This window comes from Rhinatrema bivittatum, chromosome 6, assembly GCF_901001135.1.
Source record: "Rhinatrema bivittatum chromosome 6, aRhiBiv1.1, whole genome shotgun sequence".
Lineage (NCBI taxonomy): Eukaryota > Metazoa > Chordata > Amphibia > Gymnophiona > Rhinatrematidae > Rhinatrema > Rhinatrema bivittatum.
This window is the reverse complement of record NC_042620.1, coordinates 110,965,224-110,988,249: the sequence shown is the minus strand read 5'-3', so window position 1 is coordinate 110,988,249 and position 23,026 is coordinate 110,965,224. Positions and strand designations below refer to the sequence as shown.

Here is a 23,026-nt window from a genome sequence, read left to right as displayed (position 1 = left end):
TTCTCAACCCTAAACCTGCTCTCGGGAACGCTCCTGCTGAATGTCGGTGAAAGTGCATGCAATGTTTTACAACACGCAAATTTTACTCATGGGAGAGGCGGGCCAGTTTTCAAAGTAAGCATCCTCAATGCATGTGCATTCCTTCCCCAACCCTAACTCCGCTAGTTTTGTCCTGTGTGTAAATATGAATGCAGGGCACATACTTCTATCCGCACTGTAAAGGTGGTGCTTTCAGAAGCCATTTTTACACAGGTACACAAACATTTACGCCAATAAAAACCTTTGAAAACTGTCATCTAAATGAAATTAACCTTCAGATGTCTGAGGCTTGCCGAGTTATATGTTGGGCTGTATTTTGCTAGAGACGTTGCATAAACTTTGCCAAATACTGTTAGTCTGGCAAAAGAGGGCAAAATCCAAAATTTACTGGAGCAGTTTTCTCATACACTGAGCAGATAGCATGTCTAAGTTTCATTTATTTTATCAGGGGTTCTTTATGAGTCTACAACTTGCCCAAAGCCTGACCCAAGTTTGCTTTATGTTTTGTATTTCTAGGTTGCAGGTGGGACTGTTTCACACCAGGTCAGCTTCTCGTACTTTAATGCATTTAATTCCTTGCTGAATAACATGGAACTTGTTCGAAAGATATACAGCACTCTGGCTGGCTACAGAACGGATGTAGAAGTCACTAAAGGTGATACATGCCAGCAATATTTCTCTCTGTTTTAAGTGTTTATGCATAGTGATTATAATACATAACGATACATTTTGTTAATCGCTTAATAAAAGTGAATTGGTCAATGTTTGCTTTATACTATGTAAGCTATTATGTGCAGGTAGAACCTCTTTATGCTCAGTCTTAAGCCTTTGTTTAATCACTTCTGAGCCATTCACAATCTCTTTGTAGAGTCAGCATTACAGCTTATCCAAAAAACTTAAAACAAGAATGTTATAAAAGATACAAAAGTGGATTACCTTATTTTTGTCTTTAACACAGAGGAGTTTGCCCATGCTGCAAACAAATTTGGACAAGTCACTCCACTGGAAATTGTTATACTGTTCCAGCTGGCAGACTTATTCAGTGCCAGAGGGTAATTATATTAATAAACTAGCTTTGAACCTATTGCAATTCTCTGAAAACTGATTTTTAGGCTGAGGTTTTCAGTATTGTGTTATATTGTACTTCATGGGGCTAAAACTGATAATATATTCCAGGGGGTACTGAATTAGAACGTTACCATAAGTTAATTTGAACAATAGGGGTCAAGTTGGGTGGTTTAAACACTGTAATATAATTGTATGTTTAGTTTAGTTTATAGGAAAAAAAAAAGACCACCATGCCATAGTGTATTGCTATGTGAATGTCTCTTCCTGTATTACTGCTACTAGGTACAGTGTATGACTAAACAATAACACACCATGCTCAAATGCTGTCTGCTTTTAAATAACAACCCACAAACTAATTATAATGTCTAAAATATTCTTGGCTGTATTGGTATTGGTAAAAAGGAAAAAAAAGCGCCAATCTTTTTCCCATCAACATAAACGTTATGTTTGGTCTAACAGTTTTTTTTTTCTTCTTCTTTTTCTTCCTTTTTTTTTTTTTGTGCCTGGAGCCGTTTGACTTTAGCTGATATTGAGAGAATAGAACCGCTAGAAGAAGGAGCTCTTCCTTACAACCTTGCAGAAGTCCAAAGACAGGTAAAAGGCATCAGAAATGTTACTTCAGAAGGGCAAGAAGGATGAGTGTGATTAATGTCTGAGAACAGTATCCTCCTTAGTTAAGTCTTAGCTTGATGTGATATATAATCCAGTGAGGCAGAACACTTGAAAAGGCTAATAGTGACCTTTGTGCAGGATGGGCATTATCCGGTTGCCACCTTGCCACTGGTGACCAGAAATGAAGACTTGGCAAGTGGCTTGCTGGCCACTAGTGCTGTGTTGGCAGCCCATTTTGAGCAGCCACAGCATGGATAGGCTGGCAGAAAGTGCTTCTCTTAAGAGGGTATCTGACATCTGGAACAGATTTCCAGTGGAAGTAGAAGAAAGGAAAAATATAGGAAATTAAAATGAAATAAATTTCCCCAGTTTTCTCAATGTGTTCTTGAAAAGAAGTTTTTCTTCTAGGTGACATGTTCTGGCTTGTCAGTCCTCCCTCCTTTATGTTTCATCAATCTGATTTCTTTTATGGCAAATTGTAACTTATTTATGAAGTTAACCTGGTTATTATGCTCAGTTTACAATCCTGCATGAAGTGGAAAGACTTTATAGAGGTTAATATTCAAAGGGGTTTATGTAGATAAAAAAAAATAAGGCTAGCGGGCCTGCTAGCCTGATTCCCCCATCCCAGTGAAACATTTGTTGGGCAGTTGTGCCAAATTCCCCCCTCAAAATATACTCCAAAAGGAGCAAATGTATAGGCCCCAAAAGCTTCCCTTCCCCTCATTAAAATTCCTAAAATAGATCTTGCATGTAGGGGCCCTTCTCCCAAACAAAAAGGCCAATCCACACCCTCCTGTCCTATCTGGAACCCCTCAAATAGCATTATCACTGTTGGGAGCTCAGTCCAGATGTCCAGTTCCCTGTACGTACCCGGATCAGTCCAAGACAGCTGGGTTTTGCCTCCCCACCAGCAGATGGAGACAGAAGAAGACTTTGCGGACTCTGTCCTATACCCCTGAGGTGCCACCGAGTGTCTCCCAGTATTCTTCTGTCTCCAGCAGATGGTGGAGGTGCAAAGCCTAGTGTCTCTCGGTGGTACTAAGTTAGGGGTTTTATTGGTCTTAGCTTAGTGCTGCTCTTTTTTGTGGTTTGGAGGGATCTTGACAGGTTCCTGAAAGATCTGGAAGACCAATGCTATTTCCTGAATATAATGTCTTGCTCTAGTACTGTAATTTGACACATCCCTTTCCCTTCTTTTTTTTCTTTTCCTTTGTCCCTTGTTTCATCTCCTCTCTTCCTGTATTTTCCTTTCTCTTTTCCTCTTCTTTTTTTCCTTCCCTTCCTCTTCTCCAATCATCAAGTGCTTGGTACTAGCATAAAGCTAGTGTGTAAAAAGAGCTTTATGTCTGTGCACAGTGAAAACCAATCTCATAACCGTCCTTTCGGTGAGCTGTTCTTATGGTAACAACACAGACAGTTTAATTTCATAATTTAATATACCACCTTTCATAATAACATCAAAGTGCTTTAAATAAAAAAAAATAAATACAATTAATAATAAAAATAAAAAATAGTACAATATAATACAATAAGACTCAAAATACAATAACAACATAAAAAGAGAGAAAAAGTCAGATAGTAGAAAACATCAGCCAGCAGGTTCATGAGCTAATCTTAAAATTCTAAGAAAAGGCTTGTTTAAAAAGCCATGCTTTAATCGCTTTGCGGAATTTAGGGATAAGTTATTTCCTTACAAGTCTCAGAATTTAACATATTTCATAAAAATGGTCTCTGGTAGCTGAACGCTACCTGTCAAGAGTTTTCAAGCTTCATTTTAGAAAGACCAGGCAACTCAAACAGATCTTGTGAAGATCATAAGGACCAAGAAGGGCAAAAAGGAACAAGCAAATCTGGTAAATATTGTGCTGAACCCCTATGTAAACCTTTAAAAACTCAACACAGAAATTTAAAACACCCTATACAAAACAGGGAGCTAGTGAAGATCTTCCAAACAACATGATACATGATCATTTTTTGAAGAGCATTCGAAATTCTCACTGCTATATTTTGAATTACCTGCAGTCTTCTCATGGAATTTACTGAAAAATCCACGAATACATTATTACAGTAATCCAGTCTATTAAGGACAAATGAATGAATTAGTGTTTGTAAATCAGACTTCTTTTAAAAAAAAAAAAAAAAAGGTCACAGTCTCCTAATACATCTCAAATAATAGAAGAAGCGTACCACTGCTGAAACCAGTTGAAGTGACGTTGAAGCCCTAATGATTCAGTGGGAGCAAGGATGATAATATTGGCAGTAAATTGCAGCATTAAGCAACATTTTTAAGGATACAGTTAGAGAAGTTGTAATTTCTTGGTGGGGGAGGAGTGCGCAATTGTCATTAAAATGACTAATGGGAAGATACTTGGGTACTTTTGTTCTTGGATAACTTGTACCGAATTTTCAAAGGTACCAAAGGTACACTTGCACTTTTGTTTTGAATCTTGCACATGTGCAGGTATGGGATTTTCATGGGAAATAACACGTTTAGATTTGAAAATGCATTCTGTGTGTTATTTCCCCTCCCCCCCCCGTCCTTGGGCAAGCCTCCTCTAGGTGTGGATGAAAGTATATGTGTGCTTTCAGCTGCATTGAGGGAAGTCAGTTTCCACGTGCATGAATCACTGTTTTACCCACATATATGGCATTGGAAATTGTCCTCTTTGTGTAGGACATCATTTTGAAACAAAAATAAAAAATAGAGTTTTATTTGGGAAATGGTAGTGTCCCAGAATATCAGAAAAATGTAGCACAATAACACTAGTACATAAACTGTTTATTTTAGTTAAGATCTTGGCGTTTCAATTTTTTAACGGTCATGGAATGATCCCAAGATTGGTATCTACAAAGTCTCGGCAATACATTATACATAAAGAGCATAAAATATGCCATGCTGGGTAAGACCATCAAGCTCAGCATCCTGGGTCATTAGGAACTACCTGGCAGATCCCAAAGAGTAGATTGAATTCCTTCTTGCTCACTGACAGGCATAAGCTGTAGCTTTCCCAAGTCTACAAGGTTAACAATTTTTATTTTTAACGTTTCCCTCCAGGAACTTGTCTTTTCAATCCTTTTAAACCCAGCTAAGCTAGATGCCTTAATCATGTCCTCTAGCTCCTAGTCTTAGTTAAAAGGCTAAATAAATATTCCCTATTTAACTGTTCTGTCACATTCATGATCTTACAGTAGTGTGCAAAGGTTCAGGCACCCCTGCTTAAAACTGTATGTTTCAGTGAATCTCTTAGTGAACAGAAGCTGACACAACTGCTACATGGTACAAAGTTAAACAACATTTTCTGCCATTTTTTAATGCAGAATTACTATTTACTGATTTTTAACAGATTACAAATAATAAAAACCATGAATATGGCACGTGTAATACTTAGGACACTCTTCCTGTTGATTCATTAAGTTGTTAATAAGGCCCAAAAAGCTGATTGGCTTCTTAGGCATTCAGTTAATCAGTTGAAGACAATTATATGGTTGAAAAATACTTGGACCCTTCTGATTCTCAGGTTATGATTGTTTTGACTGTTTTCAACAGCCATGAGCACTCACAAAGCAGGGGAAGGCTTAAAAAAAAACAAAACAAAAAAAAAACTCAGCACCTCTAGCTAGCAGTTTCAATTGTCAGAAACACTGTTAAGGATTGAAAGTTGCATGGAACTGTTGAAGTCACTGCAAGATATGGAAGACAAAAATCTGTTAGAACAATCTGAAAACTGCTGAAAGATTAGCTGACAGGAATAGTTGTATACAGGTCCACAGTACCGCACTTCTAACACAACCATGATCTGCATTGGAGAAGTGTCAGCAGGAAACCTTTTCTATGAACCCCCTCACAAAAGTAATTGTCAAAACAAAACCTTGATAAGCCAGAAAAGTTTTGGAACATAACCTAGAAGCTAATGTGCCACAGTCAGTGAAGAAACCGAAGCTGAAAAGAAATTGGATATTTAGCAAGACAGCAACCCAAAACCAGTGGTATATGGTGACATTTATAGTTGGGGATTCAGTCTCGCTCCCTTAGCCCCTTTCTTCTTCCAACTCCCTCCCCAAACTTCCAACTTCCGAGTCACCAACAATCTTGCTCCCTCTGTTTCCTCTACCCTTCCTCACCCCCCTCCCCAACCCTTTGGCAGTCTAGCTCCCTCTGTCCCCTTTCCCCAACATACAAAAGACAGTTGGAACCCATGTAGCATTAGGATTTTTGTAATATGCATTGGGTGAGGGCTTGGCCCTCAGAAAGCCATGAATAAACAATTACAATATAGTAAACCTCCCATACCGAAACAGCACTAACTGCCAGTACTCAAACAATAAAAACCTTATGTATAAAAAGGCAACAATGCAAATATTACATCAGGCCCTAAAACACCAATACATCACCTATTAGGTAAACAAAACAAACCAGGCTGCCTAAAAATACTTGCAAAATTAATACCTTTACCTAAAAATATTGTACAAGAGCTTTTGAAAAAACTACATAGGCCCCTTCTTCAAATGTCATGACAAAGATAGTCACATATAAAGACGGGTCCTATATTGTCTCAGTAGCTCATGTACCTTACTTTGGGATAATACGTACATAGCTCCAATAAAAGCTATCACAGCCTTCTAAGAATACAGCTTACCTCAAGAGACAAATCTGCCATTTCAACACAACACTAATGCTTGGGAATCAACAGCAACAACCCTACCTAGGAAAGAGCACCACTGCAAATGTTACCTCAATAAAACATTTAAAAACAGCAGACATATCAAACATCTAACAATTAAAACTAATAGGGATATAAAAAAAAATCCTGTGCTCTCCATACCTTGGAACGTTTGATTTTCAGTCACCTTGAGATTGTCCTGGATTAGTTGGGGTGGGGGAGGGGGGGGGAGCATATACAAACTTTATCCTCTTTCTCTCCTCCATACACATTCTTAACTCTTACACACACACACTCAGTGGCTCTTTCTTCTTCACACACATACTGGCTCTTTGTCCCTCACACATACAAAGGCACTCTCACACTCAGTGGTTCTCTCTTCTTCACATACATACATACATACATACATACATACATACAAAGGCATGCTCTCACACTCAGTGGTTCTCTCTTCTTCACATACATACATACATACATACAAAGGCATGCTCTCACACTTAGTGGCTCACTGCCCTTCTTATACACACACACAGGCAATCTCACGCGTAGTGGCTCTCTCTCTCCCTCACATACACACAGGAAGTCTCTCACACTCTGTCTCTCTTTCACACACATACACTCTCACACTCTGATTCTTACACACAATTTCACTCTCACAAAAAAGGCACTCTCTCACACTCAGTGGCTCTCTCTCCTTCACACATACACACATACACTCACACTCAGTGGCTCTCTCCTTCCCACAATGGTTCCTAAATATAATCCGCTTTGAAGTGCCAAAAAGACAGAATATAAATTTTAAAAACTTAAAAGTGGAATCTAAATTAAATAAGGGTCAGCATGCAACATACTGGTGTAATTAAGCTAAAGCTTAACCATCCTTCCAGACCTCCCAGTCCCTAGCAGTCTTACTTTCCAACCCCTCCTAGTCCCTAGCAATCTTGCTGCTCAGTTCCCCAGTGACATGCCTAACGTATTTGGCACCTGGGGTGGATACCTCCTTTGGCATCCCCTCAAGGTTCACTTCTCCACCCCCCCCCTCCTTGTGGTTCCTCTCTTCCTTACACAGGCTCTCTCTCTCTTGCACACACTGTCACACACCCCTGCACACAGGTTCCCTCCATTTGTCTCTCCCTCACACATACACACACCTTCATACAGGCTCCCTCTCATACACAAACATGCACTCTCATTCCCATACACACACGTGCTCCCAGTGTCTTTCTTACACACACACACACACATCATTCTGGGCCTCTCCATTTTTCTGTGTAAGAAAAGCACAAGAAAGTCTGTACCATCTATGAAGGGTTTTGTATGCACAAGAGGGCCCATGCCTTTTGAAGTAGAGGCTGCGAGAGCACAGAGCAGATTATATATCCTACCAAATATTCTACCTCCAAGTCCTGTCCTCAGTCTAGTCCTCCATTGCTCTCTGCACATAGCTACAAACCACGTAACATTCACTGTGTCTCTGTCTGACTGCTTCTTTCAGCAGCTTCCGGCCATCCCGCACTTGCACTCTGCTTTTTGCACGAGGAGAAGCTGGGATTTTGCTTTGAGCCGATTCGCTGAAGCAAGGTTCCGCCTTCTGCCCTGTGCTGTAGGGATGTGAATCGTTTTTTGACGATTTAAAATATCGTCCGATATATTTTAAATCGTTAGGGCCATGATACAATACCAATTCCCCCGATTTATCGTCAAAAAATCGTAAATCGGGGGAAGGGGGAGGGCAGGAAAACCGACACCCTAAAACCCACCCCGACCCTTTAAATTAAATCCCCCACCCTCCCGAACCCCCCCCCCCCAAATGCCTTAAATTACCTGGGGGTCCAGCGGCGGTCCAGAACGGCCTCCTGCAATTGAATCGTGTTGTCTTCAGCCGGCGCCATTCTGCGCCGCCATTTTGCAAAATGGCGGCGCAAAATGGCGGCGGCCATAGACCAACACGATTTGACTGCAGGAGGTCGTTCCGGACCCCCGCTGGACTTTTGGCAAGTCTTGTGGGGGTCAGGAGGCCCCCCCAAGCTGGCTAAAAGTCCCTGGGGGTCCAGCGGGGGTCTGGGAGCGATCTCCTGCCGCGAATCGTTTTCCGTACGGAAAATGGCGCCGGCAGGAGATCGACTGCAGGAGGTCGTTCAGCCGGGGTCATGAGCATGAATGGCTGCCTAAGAGCTTTGCTCCCGATCCCTATTTTGTAAATCCCTCCATAATCGCCGCAATCCGTCGATAAACACCCTCTCAAAAACCTTCTGTGAGCTTCAGGATTCAGTGCCATGTCGGTGAGGAAGAAATTGGTGAATCTGAAGCAATTTTCATACAATGCCGGTACGGTGATGAAGGAAGGCATCCTGTCAGGGGAGGAGGCAGGAAGCTGCGATAACATAGCAGCGCAAGGTTTGGCATCCAGGCCTGGATTAGAAACGCTTACCAGGGTGGTCTTTCAAAGCTGTTTAATGAGCTCAGACAAGACTTGGGCTTGCTGAAGCAGGAATTTCTGACTATTGTCAGTGACCTACGAAAAGATTGTGCGGACCTGGAAGAGCGCGTGGACGACATAGATCACAGATTGGCGGAGCAGGAAGCGGCTTGGGAGCCGGCTCAGAAAGGGATACAAACCTTGAGAGAGGAGAACAGTGAGTTAAAAGATTGGATCGAAGATCGGGAAAACATCTAGGCGAAGCAATCTTTGGATACACAGTGTACCAGAGGGGCCGATGTTTGTGGATTGTGCTCAAGTTGCTAACAGTATATGCATGGAGATCCTAGGTGAAGGCGAGAGAGAAGAGAGTATGTCTAGTATAGAATTTGATCGAGTGCACCGTGCCCTAGCTAAACCACAGTGCAATATGGCTAGAGATATTGTCGTGTGCTTCCATAAATATTCAATCAAAGAAAAAGTCCTGGCTCAAGCAAAAAAATTAAAGGACTTTCAGTGGCATGGCCGTAAGGTGAAAATATATCAAGATCTTTCTCCAGTTATGATTAGAAAGCAAAGGGAATTTAAAGATAGTCTTCAAATACTGAAAAAAGATAATCACAGGTATAGATGGCTATTCCCATTTGGATTACAATTTTTGATCAGTGAAGTGGTCTTGAGAGTTAAGAGTGGATGAAGCGGCTAAGATTCTACAAGCAGCGAGACTAATGAAGTGTGTGGAAAAGGCTTTGGGCAATTCTTCGCCAAAGAGCCAATTGGAAGATGGCAGAAAGTGAAATCGGGTGGAAGAAGGCTTCGCAGACAGTCCGTTCCTCGCCCTCAAGAGATGTAGTGACATGATTAAAGACAGCTGCCTTTCCTACGGTTTGGGGAGGTTGAGTGGAGACGTTTGGAATATGGGTGGCTTTGCACATATCGTTAGAGGATGCTTAGATACATGACGGACTGCTGGTTATTTTCTGATGCCTATAGTTAGGATGAGAGTTCTTTTTTTGGGGGGGGGGGAATTGTTCTTTAGAAAATGTGTGCATGAGTGGGGGGAGGGGCTAGTGGATGAGTGGTTGGTATGTATGAAGTCATTCCTGAAGGTGATGGGTTATTGACAGAGGTGGGGCAGTGGGGACAGGGCGGGTTGGGAAGAAGGGGAGGAATGGGGGTGGCTGTAATGGTGTGAAGGTAAATACAGATAGAGATGCGGTAACCAGTTTTGTTGCAGTTTTGTATTTTATGAGAGGTTTTGCAGTTCAGCATGGTAGGCAGGTAATTGTGGGATTGAATATCCAAATTTTACTATGGGATTAATAAAGATCATTTCGTGGAATGTAAAAGGGTTAAATACATATGGAAAGAGGAAACTATTTTTGAAGGATGCAATACAGATGCATGCTGATATTGTGTTGTGACAGGACATCCATTTAAAGAAAAAACATGAGATTGATGGCTCTGCAGCACTTTCCACAGCAGTTTTTTGCATCTGCCACAGCTAAAAATAAATATGCTGGGGTGGGGGTTTTATTCTCAAAGAATATAGTGGTGGATGTATTATCCTCTATTCAAGACACCGAGGGAAGGCATATCATAGCCAAATTTAAGCTGCATAAGAAGTTATTTACACTGGTGAATTTATATGTACCCAACACTTCACAAGGGTCTTTTTTGGAAGCATATTGAAGGTCTTACAACAGTGGGCCGAGAGATGTATTATTATTGGAGGAGATTTTAATCTATCTCGATATCCTTATTTGAATAATAGTGGAGGGGGGGGGGGAGGGCCAGCTTCTGACTAATTCACATATGGGCCAATACAGTAAAAATCGAGGGAGAGCGGGTGAACAGGACACTCTCCTGTGTGCGCGATACAGTAATTAAATTTATTTAAATTAGGGCCGGCGGTAAAAAGAGGCGCTAGGGACACTAGCGCGTCCCTAGTGCCTCTTTTCGGACAGGAGCGGCGGCTGGAGGCGGGTTTGACAGCAGACGCTCAATTTTACTGGCGTCGGTTCTCAAGCCCGCTGACAGCCACGGGTTCGGAAACCGGATGCCGGCAAAATTGAGCGTCTGGTTTTCGAGCCGCGGGCCTATTTCAAATTTTTTTTTCTTTTCTTTTTTTTACTTTTTTAAACTTTTGGGACCTCCGACTTAATATCGCCATGATATTAAGTCGGTGGGTGCACAGAAAAGCAGTTTTCTGTGCACCCTCCGTTTTTACTGCTTTTCTGTGCACCCTCATAGTTTTTACTGCTTTTCTGTGCACTTCCCCGGCGCCGGCAGAAATTTAACGCCTTCCTTTGGGTAGGCGCTAATTTCTTAAAGTAAAATGTGCGGCTTGGCTGCACATTTTACTTACTGAATCGCGCGGGAATACCTAATAGGGCCATCAACATGCATTTGCATGTTGCGGGCGCTATTAGGTTCGGGGGGGGGGGGGGGTTGGACGCACGTTTTCGACACGCTATTACCCCTTACTGAATAAGGGGTAAAGCTAGCATGTCGAAAACCCGCGTCCAATCACAGGTTAACAGTGCGCTTCGCCGGAGTTAGAGGAATATATGAGAGATAATGACAATGTAGAAGTTTCAGAGGTGGTTCTATGGGACTGTTTAAAAGCTGTAGCTAGGGGGAAGATCATTGCTCAGTCTTCCCAGGTGAAGAAACAAAAGGAACAGACTAAGTTGAATTTGTTCCTGGAAACAGGCAAATTGGAAGTATTACATAAACGGAGAGCATCTTCCCAGACAGGCTCTAAATTGGAGACTTTAAGATCAGAGTTGAAGAATTTGGATATGGGTGATATACTTTTTTCAATTGGATAAAGTAAAACAAGAATACATTGAAGAGGATAATAAGGCGAGTAGGCTATTAGTTAGGAAGGTGAAAGAGCGAATCACCCAGAATCAGATCTTTAAAATCAAGAATAGAACTGGGAAAATGTTATTTGAAAATGAGGTATTAGTGGGCGGTTTTCTTAATGCTATAAGGAGCTGTATGCAAAACAGAGGAACGTTAAAAAGGAGAATATAGAGGGGTATTTGGAAAAAGTTTCACTTCCCCCAAATAACGGAGGACCAACAAAGAAGGCTTAATAAGGAAATATCGGTGGTGGAGGTCCTGCAAGTGATTAAAGAATTGAAGGGAAAGGCCTCAGGTTTTTCATAGGCCAATGTCATTGGTTATTATGGCTCACCTGACTGCTATGTTTAATTCTTTGTTGTTGGTTTTTATTTATTTATTTAGTTTATTTAACAGGTTTTATAGACCGTCGTTTAGTTACTACTTTCACAACGGTTTACAAACAATAGGAAAATGAATACAACATATTTATAATAACATTAAAAGTCATAAAAACAGATTAACACGGTTGTTGATGATAAAATAATAAGTAAAAAGATAAAACAAATGATAGATAAAAGAACTAATAGATGAAAAGGTAAAAGCACTGAGGTTCATTTCATACATCTGTACTGTAGGTCTTTTTAAATAACCATGTTTTCAGGTTTCGCTTAAATATTTTGAAGTCTGATTGTAGTCTCAATTCAGATGGCATTTCATTCCAAAGTTTTGGTCCTGCTAGTGATATAGCTCTCTCCCGCACTGATGTTAGTTTAGCTGTGTTGATTGATGGGATGGCCAGTAAACCCTTATTTGCCGATCTTAAATTTCTCTGCGGCGTATGAAAAGGTATTACAGCTTTCAGCCAGATTCCAACAGAGCAGGGATCACGGTATTGGCCAAGCCAGGTAGAGATGTTACACTAGTGGGTGAGTTTCTTTAACTTAGACTTGAAGACATTAGCAAAATCTTTGGCTTAGAGGTTGGGAGTTATAGAACCAGGGTTGATCCATTTGAATCAGATGGGTTTTGTTCCAGGGAGGTTAGCAGCTGATAATGTGCAGAGGTTAATAAATCTGGTTTGGTGGGCCCAGCGGACACAGTGTCCGGCAATCTTGCTGACTGTTGATGCTGAAAAAGCTTTTGATATGGTTAATTGGGAGTATTTATTTAAAATGTTGGAAAAAATGGGCCTAGGAGGGAATTTTTTTAAGTTGGGTTAAAAAAAACTGTACACCAATCGAATGCCTGCATTAAGATAAATGGGAGTTATTCACCAGCTTTTCAGATAGAGGGGTAATAGGCAGGGATGTCCCCTATTACCATTACTATTTGCACTCTGTTTGGAACTGTTAGCTGTGAAAATAAGGAATACAACTGCAATTCAGGGGCATAGAGTGGGGAATGAGGTTTATAAGCTTTCTATGTTTGCCAATGAAGTCCTCTTTACTTTAGCGGAACCTGAACAATCTTTACCCCCATTGTTGAATGAGCTGCAGAGATTTCGTAAGATGTCAGGGTATAAAATGAATGCTGATAAATCAGAGCTTTTGAATATCTCTCTCTCACAGGAACAGGTGGCCTGTATTAGGGCTAGCTTCCCGTTTAAAATAGTAACTAAGGGGATGAAATTTTTGGGTGTGAAAATCAGTTCCCAATTAAAAGATTTGTTTGGATTAAACTATGGGGAATTATGGAAAAGAGTGGATGCAGATATGCTAAGGGGGAAAAGGAGGGAATTTTCTTGGTTAGGCAGAATTGCTGTTGTGAAAATGAACATTTTACCCAGTATTTCCTATTTATTCCAAACTCTGCTTGTCGTCTTATCTGAAGGGTGTATCACTCTATGGCAATGCAAATTTATTACGATTTATTTGGAAAAGGAAGCCGCCTAGGGTGGCAAGACAAGTGATGTATTTGCCCAAGAATAGAGGAGGGTTGGTGGTACCTTGTTTACTATGGTACTATGTAGCTCCCCAACTCAAAGTGATTTTAGAGTGGCATAAGGGGGGTGAAGATAGAAATGGATTGTATGGAGCAGGTGATGCTAAATGTGATACTTCCAGAGGTCATGGTTTGGCTTCATAGGTGGGCGAGAATAATGCCCATGGTGATATCTCCAGTTATAGCTCTCACTCTTGATCTTTGGGAGAGATGGAAAGTTCACGTGATAGGGGCTAAAAATTATTTTCATAAAACATCTTTTCATTATGTTAGGGAGTTTACCCCAGGATATACCACTGTGTTTGCAGCAAGGTAGCAGGAGAAGGGTTGCTCTAGATTAGAGAAAATGTGGGATGGGAATCAGATCATAGATTTTGATACAGTTTGGAGGGATTTTGCATTGTTGGGTGCAGACTATTATTTTTACATGCAGATTGGACACTTGTTAAGGACAAAAGAGGTGCATGAAGCCTTGGTGAAAGGAAAATCAAGTAAAATATAAACATTAGAGATGAGATCAACAATGTTCAACAAGAAGGCACTCAAAGCTCAAAAAGGAGAAGAAATGACCCAGCCAAACAGATATGCACATGATGTGGCAAATACACCATATGGGGTGACAAAAAAAAGAGTGCTCAGAGAGGAGAAAATCAAGAAGGTTATCTACAGAAGCTGCAAGATTATTAAGAGCCAAAAAAGGAACATTGTATTTTGACCTCTTATCAAATTATTAGTCCAGTAGTCACTCAGATGCTTGCAGAGGTGACACAACAAGGCAAAATGATATTGTACACAGCGGGGCTAAGACACAACTGAGATGGATTGTTTATCAGATCATGAGGCTTCTCACCCTAATGCAGGGTATAACCCCACTGTTCTTGAAAAGATATGGCTGCATAAAGATATCTAGAACAGGGGTGGCCAATGCTGATCCTCGAGAGCTACAAACAGGCCAGGTTTGCAGGATATCCACAATGAATATGCATAAGATAGATCTGCATACAATGGAGGCCATGCATGCAATTCTATCTCATGTATATTCATTATGGGTATCCTAAAAATCAGGCCTGTTTGTGGCTCTCAAGGACTGGAGTTGGCAACTCCTGTTCTAGAGGAAGTTCTGGCAGTTACCTTCATATATCATTCCCATGCAGCGGCAGCAAAGCCAGCCCACAAACCAGGATCCTCAGGACAGGCAGCACTGGAGAGAAACCAGGCCCCTCCCAAGCTTTACATCCGGACAGTCAGCAGACACGCAAAATCGGTATAAAGCAGCCGCACCGCGGGAATGCAAGAATGCTCCATGATGCACATCTAAATGGGAGGTCTCCACATTGCCAAAACAACAAGAGGCAGTGCAGGTTCAGGATGCGAGTGCAGCAGGTATACTGTGAGGAGCCAGGCCCTGCACTGTTGCATCGTGCTGAGAGCAGGCCTCCGTGCAATCAGGTAGGTTGGTGAGTTTATATTCCCAGTATCAATACAGCTAGAAACAACATGGGCCTGGTGAGGTGAGCCAACTGTACATCAGGGGAAGTGCCATAAAAAACTGTGGAAGATGATGTAACTAAATAAAAAAGAGGTCGAGGTAAGCAGGAGGAAAAGACTCACACAGCCATCTTTGAGATGGCCCTCTAGCAATCCTCCTCCCTCCCCATCTGAGTTTTTGAATAATAGGTTAATAAAAAATAATCTGGGATCATAAAGATACAATAGATCCAGCATGGAGGTAGGGGATAGACTTGGAGATGAATGAATTTATTTATGAAATGCCTGACAGGTGCCCAGCAATTGAGGGAGGAATTGTTTATCCCTTCCAGCGGGAAGAAAGATTGAAGCACATATTCACTTATGTGTCTTTTTTATTATTATTATTATTCTTAACCATGGTGATAACTAGAAGCCATAACTGGCTGATTTTCAATCCATTCCTCAGTGGGTGTAAGAACCAGGTTAATGTTTAAAAATATCTTTTCGTTTTTATGTTTTCCAGTTTTTACCTTCCTTTCCTCAAAGCTCAAGGCAAGGTGCAGCAGCAGTGAAAAACAATAAGAAATATTATTACAATAGAAACAACAAAAGTAAACAATACATTGTAGGACAAATAAATAACTAGAATAGTACCATTTAAAAACCATATTCATTATGGATAGCCTGAAAACTGGACTGGCTTCAGAACTACAGCTGTAACCCTTCAGGGCCTTTTCAGTCGTCATACCTTTGTGCATGTGTAGGCCACTGTTTCAACTTGGGTCTGGTCCAACCCTTCTTACCTGACTGCTCGTAGCAGAACTATACCAATAGTAGTATGGGAACCCTGAATACACGTCCCAGCTCCCACTAAAAAGAAAAAGAAGAAAATGAAATACTATAATTTTAGGGGTAGATATTTAAAAGCCATTTCGATGGACAACTGAAAATTATCATCTAAATGGCTTAGCTGTAATACTCGGCAACTTATCTGGCTAAATTCTAGCTGGGGACGGCCAAGGGCTAGATTCATCAAACTATCGCATGTGATAAGAAGAGGAGCATGTTTTATGGTAAAAGCTTATTTATCACAAAGTGTGCTGTCTTAGCATAGGTATTACCGCAGAGTGCAATAACTTTTCACACTTTGCAGAAAATGCCACAATTGTAATTCCTACCTACAACCATTGGGGGGGGGAGAGAGAGAAAGAGAGAGAGAGAACCTAGTTATAAGGCCCTCATAGTAGTTAGGTATTTATACCTCTATAGGAGGCCCACCTAGTTACTCGAGGTGAGGTTTAGGTATTAGTGTAGGGGTTAGGGGCCACTTTGACATTCAGAATGAGACGTACGAACAGAACAGTACACTCTTGTGAAGATTTGATGTCCTTCGGAGTGAAGAATCTCACACAAAGATGAGATTTGTACAGTGTTCTCTCAACCTAGCTTGATGTTACCCAGGTAGAGAGCCCATCTCTCTCTCTCTCTCTCTCTCTCTCTCTGTCTCTCCACCCAGTGGTGGTAGGTAGTTTAAAAGACGTAACAATGCTGTGTGCAAATGAAAAAGGTATAGTTATTTGCTGCTTTAAAACTGTGTGATATGGCTTCGCAAATTGCGAAGCCAGCCCACTTGGCCAGAAATCCTGCCCCAAACTCCACCCCTTTTCTAAATTTACATCGCACCATGCGTTATGGTGCTTTTCGCATGCGAAAAATGCCTTAACGTATGCGAAAAGCCCATAACGCAGCTTGGAAAATAACCCCCTAAGTTATCTAGCCGCTCAGTGGCTGAATATGGACCCTTATTTTTTACCTGTGTCTTTTGTTACAGATGCTGGCATGTGTGCAGTGTATATGGTTTTTTTGTGCTGAGGTATGAAATGTTGATGAGCCTTGCAAGTGTTCAAGTTTAGGAAAAGGATTCTAAGATAGGAACATTAAAGAAGAAAGTGTGTGTTGAAGTGAGATAAACTCAATTAAAGTATTTGAGAGAGAAAGGAAGAACCAATTGTTAGTAGGGATATGCAAACAAAAATATTTTGTTTTGGTTTGTTTGTTTTTTTGGGGGGAGGGGTATGTTATTCATTTTTTGGTTCATCTTAATGTTTAAAAAAAGGGAGCCTCCTCAGGCCTCCACCCCCATTTCTGAGGCCTTCCTGAGCCCCTCCAAGCCTGGCTCATTTGCGGTGGCAGAAGGAGGGGGTCGGAGGAGACTGCAGAAACCCCAGGAGATCCCAGAAGTGGCGGGAGGTCCGGAAGAGCCACTTTTTAAAAAACATTTTGAATGTTTTTTATTTAAACAGCTGAAAATGCCCCAAAATGTTTGGTATTTTCAGGTGTCTATTTTTGGTTTGTTCCATTCAGATGAACCAAGAATAGACGTTTTTATTCCAAAAAACATTCATTTTCAAACATGCACATCCCTAATTGTAAACTTTAGTGAGGGTACTAGAGAAGGGAAGTGAGGGCAAGGAATGGGGTAGAAGGTTGGAAGGGATGAAAGACAAGATGGGGAAGGGGTGCATATGAGTGGTGGAACAGTAAATGCAGCTCTTGTGGACTTGATTAGAGTTGTGCAGCAGCTGAGGGGCTTCGTGAGTACTTCAGGCAGGAATTAATGTATTTGGGCAGTTTTCCACGGCTTCCAGGAAATTTTGGCAGAATGACGATATTCCTGGGCAGGAGTGCAGTTGTGAGCATATGAAGAGTGTCTGTGGAGACCACACTCCTACACGGTCCAAATACTTTTGCACAGTGCCTGCTGAATATTGGCAAAGTCAGGTCAAAGCTCTTGCTGAAAAGAAAAAAACTTACACATCTTAAATATCTCCCAGTATTCACCCACTTATTCTCCTTTCAAATTTGGTGACATCGAGCCCTTAATTATTTAGGCTGATAATGCATTTGATACCTAAATTACGATTCTGTTATATAAGTACAAGAGTATTCTTAAAACTTCATGCCCATGGACACGTTCATAATTGCAAAAACTGATTGCGTTTAATTACATATTGCACTAAGAACCTGTACCTATAGTTTCTGGGTTTGCAACTGTAGGTGAACCACGCTTCAATAACAGAGCCATAGAAAATATCAGTAACGGGTACGTTACCTACCAGAGGTGGTTTAATTGGATGAAAGTGACACTTCCCTTCAAAAGAAATTATAGTACTTAGAAGCAAAGAAGTTTTAGCCAAGAAAAGGCTTTCAAATGAAGCACGGTTTAATCCTTCAGTTTCGGTGTGACTTTGTGAGGCTTATAGGGAAAAGAATTGTTTTAAAAGGATAAAGGTGAGACAGGTGTGCTGAAGGCAGGAGAATCCTCCATAAGGATGTGAGAAGCAGTGTGTCTGCAATTTTTATTAGGCGTCACTGTTACAGTAGATTTATCACTCTCAACATCAAGAGACAAGACATATTTATATTTTCTTCTTTTGACTTCTGAGAGTCTGAACATGTTAAATCATTATGCAGGATTTTTTTTTTTTTTTTACTCCAGTGGAAGGGAATTCTTCAAACAGTTTTCACTGACAATTTTAAAAAAGCTGGCTCCTGTCAGGCTGTTTCTACTACTTTGTTTTTATATGTCTGTTGTTTAGCCATAAAACATTTATTTATTTATTTATTTATTTTTTGTTTTTATATACTGATGTTCCTGTATAATATACATATCACACCGATTTACAGCGAGATGTTAAATAAAACCTGTGCTACTGTACATATATATGAATCCAGTGGTACTTTTATTTTGACAGTAATTTAAGAGGCAAAATAATTTTGTTTGTATTAATACTTTTGCAATTTAATAGCCTTCTTTCAAACTAGGGCACTTCACAGTTAGTGGTTCCCCTTTATAACAAATGGGCTGTGCGCCAATAAGTTTATTTGTTACATAGGCAGGGTTATATTTTTGTCTTTCCTTTTTTATCCCTGTTGTTTTTGCTGTATCCCTTGCCTCCCCACCCTACCTCTCCACACACACACACACACACACACACACACACACACACACACACACACACACACACACACACACACACACACACACACACACACACACACACTCACTCACTCACTCACTCACTCACTCACTCACTCACTCATTCTCACACACACACATTCACACTCTCACTCACTCACTCCAGATGGCATGCCCAGGCAGGAACCCTTTATAGCCTAAGGGTTGGAGGGTTACTTTCCCTGAAAATCAGTCTCCTTTTTCCACCTGAATCTCCTATGGCAGTACTTGGATACATGCTGCAGAGTCTGAAGTACAGCCTCTTTACAAGTGGTGAGGAAAAGCTAAGGGTCTCATTTCTTAGCTGCCTTAGTCTTGACACTTTTTAAATATTCCAGTCCAATAGAATATGATGGAGGCCAGGGGAGGGGGGAACAGAATCAAAGCAGCATATCCCAGTTTCCATAAATTTCCATGGGAGGAAAGAAAATAGAGATCAATAGTTGGGGCCTTAGCTGGACAAATCCTGAGTTTTTAATTTCCCACCATTCTGAATGGGTATGTTTTTTCGGAAGGTAAATATCTAGTTGACTAAAAGTTAACCAGATAAAAAAAAAAAAAGGCAGGGCTTAAATTTAGCTGGTTAGTGCTGATGTTCAGTGCTTTCTGGCTATGTTTAATCAGGTAAGTCTGGTCGTAGTGAAGGAGAAGTCTAAAGTTAGCATGTTTTTTGTGAGGACGATGGCAGTTGTCACAAGTGGGGTGACATCATCCGATGGAGCTCAGTCTGAAACTTTTATGTCAAAATTTCTAGAACTTTGGACTGTCTCTCATTGGGCTTGCGCAGCTTGCCACTAAACCACGCAGAGCCCACTGGTCGCTGTTGCTCTCTCTCATGCTTGCCATGCTATTTTCTCTAGTAAAATTTGCACGTTCATTCATCGCAGGGCCTCACGGTCTTCTTTCTCTTCCTGTTAGTTCCCTAGGTAGGCTTTGAGGTCGTTTTTCTAAGTTTTTGTTCTGTTCCCCATGCTCAACCAGTGCACTATCGTGCATTGGCTGTCTCACGATCATTGAGTTTAGCTTTGCTCCCTGCTTTTCCAGCCATCTATGGATAAGCATAGTGTATCCGGGTTATGTCTGTCATGGATCCCGATTATGGATGTTTCCTGCGACTGAGAATATTGCATGATGTACTGAGGTGGTGTTTGTGCACAGCTATGACCTCCAAAGTATGACAGTCCCATCTAGAGCTGATGGACAAGTACTTTGGGCATCTGATCAATCAGCTTTGGAGGAATTGACATTGAGGGACCTGGATGCTGTACCAGACGCTGGTGATACATTGGCATCAAGGGGGCATTCCACTACCTTAGTGTCTGGTATCAGTAGTGACCAAAAAGGTAAACTGTTGCCCGCCTCTTCCCACTCAGATAAGGAGTTGGGTTCTGCCTCTTTGACTCCAGCACTGAGAAGTTCCAAAGCTGGGCATCTAGCAAAGGCAACAAAGCATCAGCATCAGTCTCCATCACTGTGCAATGCCAGGAGCGGGGACAGTCCAGCTATGGCCAAGAACCTCTGGAAGCATTCCCATGGAGAGGAGATCATATCCTCACTGATGTCCCAGGAACTGCACTAGTTTCCAAGAGTCCAGGTGTCAACCACAGATACAGCTCTTGGATGCCAGGAAGACGTGGCCATCCCTGTTGCCTTCCATTTGGTGTTTGCATCAGCTATTTTTGAGGAGAAGCTGGTTAAAAAGATACAGCAGGCTTTGGACAAGGCACTGTGAGGTCTCAGAGCTCTGGCATTGAGGGCACAGTCCAGAGTTAAGCCTCTGCTTGAGTCACTCCATTTGCCTAGTGGTCTAGCACTGGTGCTGATGTCTGTTCCCAGAGGGGAATCTGTGTTGATGGTGGCTGCCCCAGTGGTGCTTTTCAGTCCATCAGGGAAGAAAACTTCCCCAAATACCAGAGTTTCTTCAGTTCCAGGCTCCTGCCAATAAGTGCTTTCCTCTCTGAAGCTATGTCAGTGTAATGGGCACTGTCTGGTCTTCAGTACCAGGCTATTAGTCTGACTCTCGATTTTCTTAGAGGTAAGGCTACAGATCCATGATGCCTTTGATAAAGAGGGATTGATGGGTCTCCCCTCCTAACTTTCTCCTCCAGAAAGAAGGATGTCTTCTCCTGGCTTCATTTTATCATTCCATTTACTTTATCCACAGAGGATGAGACTAAATATAAGATGCTAGAGCCCCCAAAGGAAGTCATAGCAGTCCCAGTTCATGACCTCCTTCAGGATGTGCAGATGAGAATGTGGGAGAACCTCCTCTCTTCAACTCCCATTACCAAGAAGGTGGACACATTTAAAATCATCCAGATGGCTTCTGGATTTGAAAAGAGGGAGCTACTGCACCAGGCTTTGTCACATCAGCACATGCTAAGGAGGTGAAGTTCCTTTTTTCAAAATAGTTTTTATTGAGAGAAGGAAACACATTAAAATAGGACCACAGTGAGCCCCAAAAGAGAAACAGAATAAGGAATATACACAAATCAAACAGTCAATATGCAGAAACATAGCTCAGTCATAAGTGGCATTTGATGAATGCTTCTTGGAACAGCTGGTATAAGAACCAACAAGGGGAAACTGTTTTAGATCTAGTCCTTGGTGGAACACGGGATTTGATGTGAGATGTAATGGTTTTGAGGCCACTTGGCAATAGTGACCATAGCATGATCAAATTTGACATAATAACTGGAGGGAGGACACTAAAGAAATCTACTGCAATAGCATTTAACTTTCAAAAGGGAGATAATGAAAAAAAAAATGGTCAGGAAAAAACTGAAGGAGCAGCTCCCAAGGTTAAGAGTTTACAGCAGGTATGGACCTTGTTTAAAAATACCATCTTGGAAGCCCAAACCATATGTATTCCATGCATTATAAAAGGTGGAAAGAAGGCTAAATGACTACTGACATGGCTAAAAAGTGAGGTGAGAGAGGCTTTTACAGCCAAAAAAAATCTTTCAAAAAATGGAAAAGGTATCTAAATGAAGAAAACAGGAAACTGTAGAAGCACTGGCAAGTTAGATGCAAAGCATTGATAAGGAAGGCAAAGAGAATTTGAAAAGAAGCTTGCCAAGGAAGCAAAATCACATCATAAAACCTTTTTCAGGTACATTTGAAGCAGAAGGCTGCAAGTGAGTCAGTTGAACCCTAGATGATCGAGGGGTAAAAGAGGCACTTAAGACAAAGCCATAGTGGATAGACTAAGGTAATTTTCAAAGGAGTTACATGCATAAATGTAACATACTATCATAGCAATTTTCAAAAGCCATTTACTCGAGTAAAGTACACTTATGTGAATAAATCCTGTGGACAATTCAATGGCAGATATATCAATTTTCAAAAGCCCACTTACTAGAGTAAAGTGCATTTACTCGAGTAAAATCCAGGTTTACATGTGTAAACCTGGATTTTACTCAAACGTACGACCTCCTCTCAATTCCTAGACTCAAAAAGAGAGGAGGAGGGCTGTTCTTAGCTACAAAAAAAGGGCTAGGCCTAACACTACATCTCTCAAATGCTACAACTAACCTAGAATTCGCATTCTTTAAATCAAGGTTTCTTCAAATTGGCCTAATTTACGCCCCCCCCCCCCCCCGGAACACTAGATTCTGACCCTTCTCTGGTCATTGAACTCATCGCAAAACACTTCAATGCGGACATACAAGCCATCCTGATGGGAGACTTTAACCTTTTAGATCCTGCTCATTGAAGGAATTATTTTCTGATGCCCCTTTTTACATATCTTAGTTAACTAGACCCAAAGATGGTATAAATATGGTATAAAAAATTTGCAAGTAATTAAAAGTAATTGAAAAAATGTTCCACTTGTGGAACATTGGTACTTAAAAGGTTAATCTGCATGTGGATGCCTGGCCACTCTCCTCGAACTGCGAAATCCTACTCGCCGCACTCAGCCATTTGGGACTCAGACAAATT

General features: G+C 41.3%; 1 protein-coding gene across 3 annotated transcripts in view; it reads left to right on the top strand.

Annotated features, from left to right (window-relative positions):
• SLC25A12 (solute carrier family 25 member 12) overlaps positions 1 to 23,026 on the top strand; it is a 207,436-nt gene that overhangs the window by 93,872 nt on the left and 90,538 nt on the right. For all 3 annotated transcript variants that reach the window (XM_029605784.1, XM_029605785.1, XM_029605786.1), the window contains exons 7-9: positions 556 to 694; positions 998 to 1,091; positions 1,617 to 1,701. In XM_029605784.1, the coding sequence (XP_029461644.1) occupies positions 556 to 694; positions 998 to 1,091; positions 1,617 to 1,701 (318 nt within the window). The remainder of the gene's footprint in view (positions 1 to 555; positions 695 to 997; positions 1,092 to 1,616; positions 1,702 to 23,026) is intronic.